A 7,083-nucleotide genomic window follows, 5' to 3' on the forward strand; every position below is an offset into this window, starting at 1 on the left:
ATGATGTACGTCTGCTACACGCATGACCTCTCCTTTGTTGTTTGTTGTGCAAATTAGATCTTGGTTTACTTGTCTATCTGCATATCAAAAGACCGACATATAATATTTTCTTTCAAGCTTTTCAGTTGTTTTTTTTCTTAACTTTGGACAATTCATTTAATATAATGTTGCACCTTAGCTAAATGTAAGTCGCCTTAATTTTAAATTTGGGTAAGTCGATTTCTTGCCAATGATTCTTGCTCTGAGATTTGTATTGTTTTTTGGACTACTTTGTGAAGCTGGTTGCTATTGTTTTTACTGACCACATATTTGGGTCAATCGATTTGCCACTGGGCTATAGCACATTACTCGTACCGCCCATCCCATCCCTCTTTCCCTCTGTTATTTCTTCTGTTTTTCTATTTTAATGTGTTTTCCTTTTTTTACTTATTAGTTGGTTTATTTTATTTTCTTTTGTAGGTATTTTTGGATGTTGGCTGAGTGTAAATGTACACATCGACAAATACTATGTAATATGTGCGAAAAATATACTATTATAGTGCAAAGTCATGTGCATATTTTTTAACTTTTCGTTATCTTTATTCATAAAGAGTAATACCAATGACATTAATTAATTATTCCTTATAAAACTTCATTATTTTGATTTAGTTATTATTCATTGTATTCCTTCTTTTAGGATAATACCAATGCCACTAATTCATACATGCTTAGTAACCTTTTTTGCAAAAATTTCACTATATGCTTATTCTTGCATATTTTAAAAAGCAAATTTATGCGTATATTGTGTGCAGTTTTGTCAAACCGTTGTTTTACATTTTTTTTTCATTTACCTTCTTGTTAAAGCGTAATAGCAATGCCACTAATTCATTTTTCAATATGAACTTTATTATTTAATTTTATTTTATTTCTTCTTACAGGGTAATACCAATGCCACTAATTTCATTTTTCCATATGAAACTTTACTGTTTGATTTGTTTAAATTTTATTTTCTTTATTATTATTAAAGGGTAATAATAATGTGACTAATTCATTTTTCAGTAAAAACTTCAGCTTTTTGGGTTTTCCTGTAGTTTTTTAGTATTAGTATGGGGGGGGGGGTAGAGAAAGAAGAAGGTGCCTCATGATGTATGTGTAACCCATCCATGTATGACATGCCCAGGAAATAGCATGCACATGATGCCAAAATGGTGGGTCCTTTCATCCTCCTAAATCTAAGAATGGTGCACGGTGAGGAAAAGCAACAAACATGCATGTATTATTTGACCACGCATTGCACCCCATATTTTATATTTGTATTTAGGGCATGGCTAGGTCTCAGCCAAGTCTCAGTCAAGTGGCATAGTATAAGAAGAAAAAAAAACACTAATTTTTTTAAACGGATCTCTATGCAAAATCAAATGAATATAGCATCGACTGAGACATAACAAAGTCTCAGTCGACTGAGACTTAGCAAAATTGTTGTATTTATTCTTTTCTTTAGTTATGTTGTTTTTTAAATTTATATTGCACTGGTGTGACACTAGTTAATGTTGTATTAGCAACTAAAATATACTTCATTTTATAATGCCGAGCTACTAAAAACATAATAGTATGCAAAATTACGGGAGGCCTAAACTGTGTATTTTGGCATATGTATGTGACATGCATGCACTCAAATAGTCCTATCAATTCATCAAGCAATGCAACTAAAAAAACATTCAGCAAAGCTCACCTGAGTGAACATGATCATCAATTGCACGCGATGCAAAAATTTAACAGGAAACTCACCTGCATGCATGGATGTTCACCCGGACAAGACGCAATACCAAAAAAAAGTGAATGGCCTAAAATGAGAATTCAGTCACATGCTCAGTAGCCGGTCCCATAATGTTGCAACTTAGCCTATCGTACCATTTGGGTGAAAAATGCTCCTACAATGAGGTAAGACGAGACAAATATAGACGCTGCAGATTTGTGTCGGGTTATGAGAGGAAGAAGAACCGGCATGAGGAAGACGAAAAGGCGGGACATGGGAAGAACATTGAGGAACGTCCGTTTCATTGAATTTGAAAAACTTTATTTTCATAATATACAAGCTTCCAAGTTCATACTATATATTACGTACGTAGGCAAATGCATGGTTCCTACGACGATCCAAGCATGCGTTCAATGTTCATTATTTAAAATCCATTTTTTTCAAAAAGATTCAAAATCTATATACACACCATACCATAGCTAGCTGATAAAGCAATTAATACTCAATGTTGCATTGACTGATGTAGTACAAGTAGTGTTTATTTTCATATACAAGCTTACAAGTTGATGCTATTGCTATTACATAGGCAAATGGATCCTTTGTACGAGGATCCATGCTTTATTCAAATATAATAAATCTGTATATACGTCGTATTGCAGTCTGCAGCTGCATGGTATTGTATGTAGCTTATACAGTAGATGATAGATCATACTCGATGATGCATGGACTGACTGATGTAAGTAGTAGTAGTGGTGGTGTTTAAGAGCTGTTCATGGTTGGATAGTAGGCGACGGTGGCCATGCCGCAGTTGCCGCCGTTCCCGCGCGTGAGGCGCATGTAGCCCCCCTCACCCCACCCCGTCCCCCACTGATTCTTCACCAACCAGTATTCCTGCCCGCCGCCGTCCGCCCCGTACCCCACCACCGTCACGGCGTGGTTCAGGTTCTGCCCGCACGATGAACTACCGACGAACACGCCGCTCATGTAGTGCTGAAAGTCAGGGTCCGCCTCCACGCCCACGGCCACCGGTTGGCTGGCCGCCAGCTCCCGCAGCGCGTCCTCATCGCCGTTCAGGCCCACCCAGCGGGGGGCGCCAACGGAGGCGGCCGAATTTGGCATGACGCTGCGGCACGCGCCCCGCTGGCCGGTATACGCGTAGGCTGCCTCCGGCTGCAGGCCGCCGCTTGCGGCGACGTAACGTAGGGCGGCGATGACGGAGCCACCCTTGCAGGTGCTAGTGTCGCCCGTGCAGTCGAGCACCTGCTGCTCTGACATGGAGATGAGGTTACCGGTGGCGATCTGTACGAGCCCCTCGGTCGCCGCCACCGCCGCGAACGCCCAGCAACTCCCTGCACAGACGCAACGTTGTTTTTACGTACGTGTCAACATTTATTCATCTGCCAACTTTGGCCTGCAGATCCTTACCACATGAAGCTTGGTTCTTGACTTGGGTGACGGCGCCCTGGGCCCTCCAGTCCATGCTGTCCGGTGTGGACTGGAACTGAGCCTTGGACATGTTCACCGCGGCCACCGGCGTGTCCTCGGGACGGAGCCCGCCCGGCTGGTGACGGTACCCGAGGTGCTTCTCCACGAACTCTTCGTTGGTGAGGTCGGAGAACTGGTTGAGCCCGAGGGTGTACGTCCGGTTGCCCGCCCGGTTGACAGCGTCTACGTGGCGCGCGTTGGCCGCGAACACCTCCTGCCGGTGCAATTTCTCGGCAGCGTCGGTGTACGCGCGCCCGTACTTGGCCATCCACCGCTCGTGCCGGGCGGCCAGCGCGTCCCCTCGCGCCGCGGCAGCGCCGACAAAGGCAGTGGCGGCCACGAGCGCGAGCAGAAGCGCGAGCAGTGTGCCGTCGTGGCGGCGAGAGCTGTTACTGTGAATCGGCGCCATTTTTCTAGCTAGCTAGCTAGCTAGTTTGCTTGCTTCTTCTGGCAATGCAATGGCTTACGAGCGAGCTGCTCCTACTAAGCACGTAGCAACCATGCTGCCCGCGCTTCTATTTATACGCGCGCGCATGGCGAGCAAGACGGGGCATACGAGCGGATTCCATACTTTTCGTCGATGGATCCGCGCGCGTTCATACGCCATAGTCGTACGTACGTATTGACTGGGAGTCCATGGATGTTTGTATCCGACGACGGTGCTTGTTCTCGTCTCTCTGTATACTCTTCTTCTTCTTCTTCTTCTACTTCTCCAAAAAAAATTCTTGTTTCCCCGATGGTGAGGCAAAGTGCTCTGTCCACATGCCTATACCGTCGCACACGCTTAGGGCATGTACAATGGTTGATAAGATAGTTTTATCTTAAGTTTTGCATGTAATTTAGATATGACAAAGAAAAATGTCTACAATGGGTCATCTCTTAGCCTTATCTTCAATAATTAGCAATTCCTAAAAATGTGGTGAGACATATTGTGCTAAGAGATCATCTCTTGTCTTATCTTAAATAAGAGAAGACAAATCTTCTCTTATGAGTTCTCTCTTCTCCACCTCGTTATTTATCCTACGTGGTACTCCTAAGATAGCACCATTGTACATGCTCTTAGAGCTGGAGTAGTACGTTCCTGCGAGATCGGAATTGGCCGGATCGGCGTGCAGTACTCTCCCATATAGTTTGGCCGATGTATGTGGTCTGGATTACAAGTTTGGCTTATATTTTCATAGGAGAACGACAAAACACATGACTTCTCATTCTATCAAAAAATTGTGGTAGATACATCAAATGTACTAGTATAAAGCAAGAAAGTGTTCATGGCTAACTTTTTTTTTCTTCCAAAAATGATCAGATCAATTATAAAAGTTTACTGGAAGTACAAAAAATCTCAAACATAATAAAGATTCAGTTCTGATTTGGTACACTCCCGACGAACACAAAGACGACTCAAATTAACCCATACCTCTTCATAAGAAAGGGCATGATGGTCATATTTTATAAACTCTTTGCTCGCTGTATACGTATATGATGTATGTGGAGTAGGGACTATCTTTTTTTTAACCTTCAAAAAATAGGTGCATGAAGTAGAATTCAAACGCCAAACCTCTTGGACCCCTTCCGCCTGCTACAACCAACTGGGACAGCTCACTTGTTGTGCCTAATTACTTGTTTTATTCTTCTTGTTGTGCATCCTCTTAGTCTGGTTTTCTTTGTTTTTTTGGTCTTTTTTTAGTTTTATTATTTTATTACTTTTCTTTATTTCTTCTTCGTTTAATATGTTCTTTTTCTTAATTTTTGAATATTTTCTAAAATTCATGAACTTTTTTCAAATCCATAAACTTATTTTTTTAACCGTGATTTTTAAAATGAATAAATATTTTTCATTTTTGCAAAAAATTCTCAAATTCATGATTTTTTATCTAATTCCTGAACTTTTTAAAATCAATGAACTTTTTTCAGTTTCACAATTTTTTTTCCATATTCATGATTTTTTTTGTCAATTTCTCTATCTTCTTTTGTCAAATTCATGAAAAGAGATCAAATCGATGAACTTTTTCAATTCCATGAATTTATTTGTCACACTCGTGTACTTTTTTCAAATTGATGAATTGATTTTTAAACTTGTAGAGTTTTCTTTAATCTCAGGGTGGCTGTCAAGGTGGTAATAGGGTCGGGTTTGGTCGGGTCAATCTAAATCAAACCCATGCCCGAATACACAATCGGGTGCATCGCCTGCCAACCGCCGTACCCATGGGTCTCACCCATCGGGTCGGTGCAACAAGGATTTTTTTCCGTTATTTTGTCCCAAAAGAAGACACAAAGACGACTACTCCACTGCTCCATTGTGGTTATCTTATATAGGCATTCACCCCATCATTTTGTACTACCATGAGTGTGGTGGTACTAACCTCATCAGGAGTACTTTTTTTAGGATTAAGCCAAGTCTTTATTCATCAAATTCCACAAAGTGTGGGATACAAATTGGGTCATGAGGTTGGCCACCAGACATAACGCCCATGGTCGAAACTAAGAGCGTGCTTAGCTAAACTATGTGCTTCATAATTCACAACACGACTTTTGAAAGTAAAATTACAAGTAAAAAACTGACACTTGAAGTTTGATTTCATTGATGATAGCTCCATAGCTTCCCCTTGAACCTTTGATGATGTCATTCGCTACTTGCTGGGAGTCGGAAGCTATAACAAAATTCTATAGATGTAGGTATGTCGCTAGCATCAGTGCCTCCCTGCATACGATCATCTCAAGAGTAGCAAGGTCATGCAATCCATCGATTACTAAGCCTGAACTCCCCAAATAGTTTCCTCCACTATCTCTGCACACTGCTACAGCCATACCTCTTCTACGGTCCATCTTCCAGTATTTTTTTATTTACTCCAAAACAATTCTCCAAAAATGAGCGTGCAATTCCAATAATTTTATTTCTGCATAAAAATATCACCATTATAGTTCTGCTGAAACAACATCAGTCCAGGTTAGTTTCACTCAAATCATGCAAAATAGAGGCAAAAACAAGAGCAAAAGTGTTTGAAAAAATAGATACATTGGAGACATATACATTCTCGCAGATTAACTTATTGGTTGTCCTCAAGTAATTCAATTGACAAACCGAAAATGATAAAGAAAACTTTACTAACTCATTTGCTCTTGTATATGTACATAAACATAGCTAATGATCAGAGTTCAACAAAGATCAGAGTAACCATCTATATGATAACAATTAAAAGCTACATTTACTCATATTAATAACATAACCAACTAGGGAGCAATGATACTATATCCATTTTATGAATTATCCCCAAAGGTGTTACCACGAATAGGAATACATATGCGAGCACTAAAAAATAGCGGACAAACTAACAAACAGAGATAACTACCCTTGGATCATGGCAAGTGCTTGTTCATACTGGCCTGGCCACACTTAGACACGACCATGGTGCCGGAAAAAGGTCAACTGTGAACATTGGTTTGGGTCGTGAGGGGAGAGCAGTGTGGAGCAACAACGCAATAAATGCCGGCATCACTCCGTCAAGGCGCGTCCCTTCATGCCGAGTTCACTGCACACATGGACCCGATACAATCGAGAAATCAGTTAGGTCTGAGCCTTCTTAGATGTAGGTCCTTAGGGCATCTCCAGCCGCGCCCCTAAGAAGGCCCCCCAGGCGTCTTTTCGTCCGCCGGCGCCAATAAATCGGCCCAATCGCACCCCCAAGAGCCCAGTTTTCGCCGGCTCGGGCCGAAATTGGCGCCGGCGGACCCAACCCGCACCCGGCGTGCTGGGTGTCGCTCGGGGGCACCGGGCGAATCGTTTTTGGCGCGAAGAGCCGCAGGCCCGCTGCGTCAGCGACTCTACCCTCTTCTCTCCCCTTCGTTTTCCTCATCGCCTCGTTTCC

General features: G+C 42.1%; 1 protein-coding gene across 1 annotated transcript; it reads right to left on the reverse strand.

Moving 5' to 3' along the window:
• Positions 1 to 2,268: 2,268 nt before the first annotated feature.
• LOC119351856 (ervatamin-C-like) lies at positions 2,269 to 3,680 on the reverse strand. The gene is made up of 2 exons (XM_037618644.1): positions 3,161 to 3,680; positions 2,269 to 3,084 (listed from the first exon to the last, which is right to left on the reverse strand). The coding sequence occupies exons 1-2, from the start codon at positions 3,627 to 3,629 to the stop codon at positions 2,495 to 2,497; spliced, it is 1,059 nt and encodes a 352-aa protein (XP_037474541.1). The 5' UTR covers positions 3,630 to 3,680; the 3' UTR covers positions 2,269 to 2,494.
• Positions 3,681 to 7,083: the final 3,403 nt, after the last annotated feature.

The sequence above is a fragment of the Triticum dicoccoides genome, chromosome 2A, assembly GCF_002162155.2.
Source record: "Triticum dicoccoides isolate Atlit2015 ecotype Zavitan chromosome 2A, WEW_v2.0, whole genome shotgun sequence".
NCBI lineage: Eukaryota > Viridiplantae > Streptophyta > Magnoliopsida > Poales > Poaceae > Triticum > Triticum dicoccoides.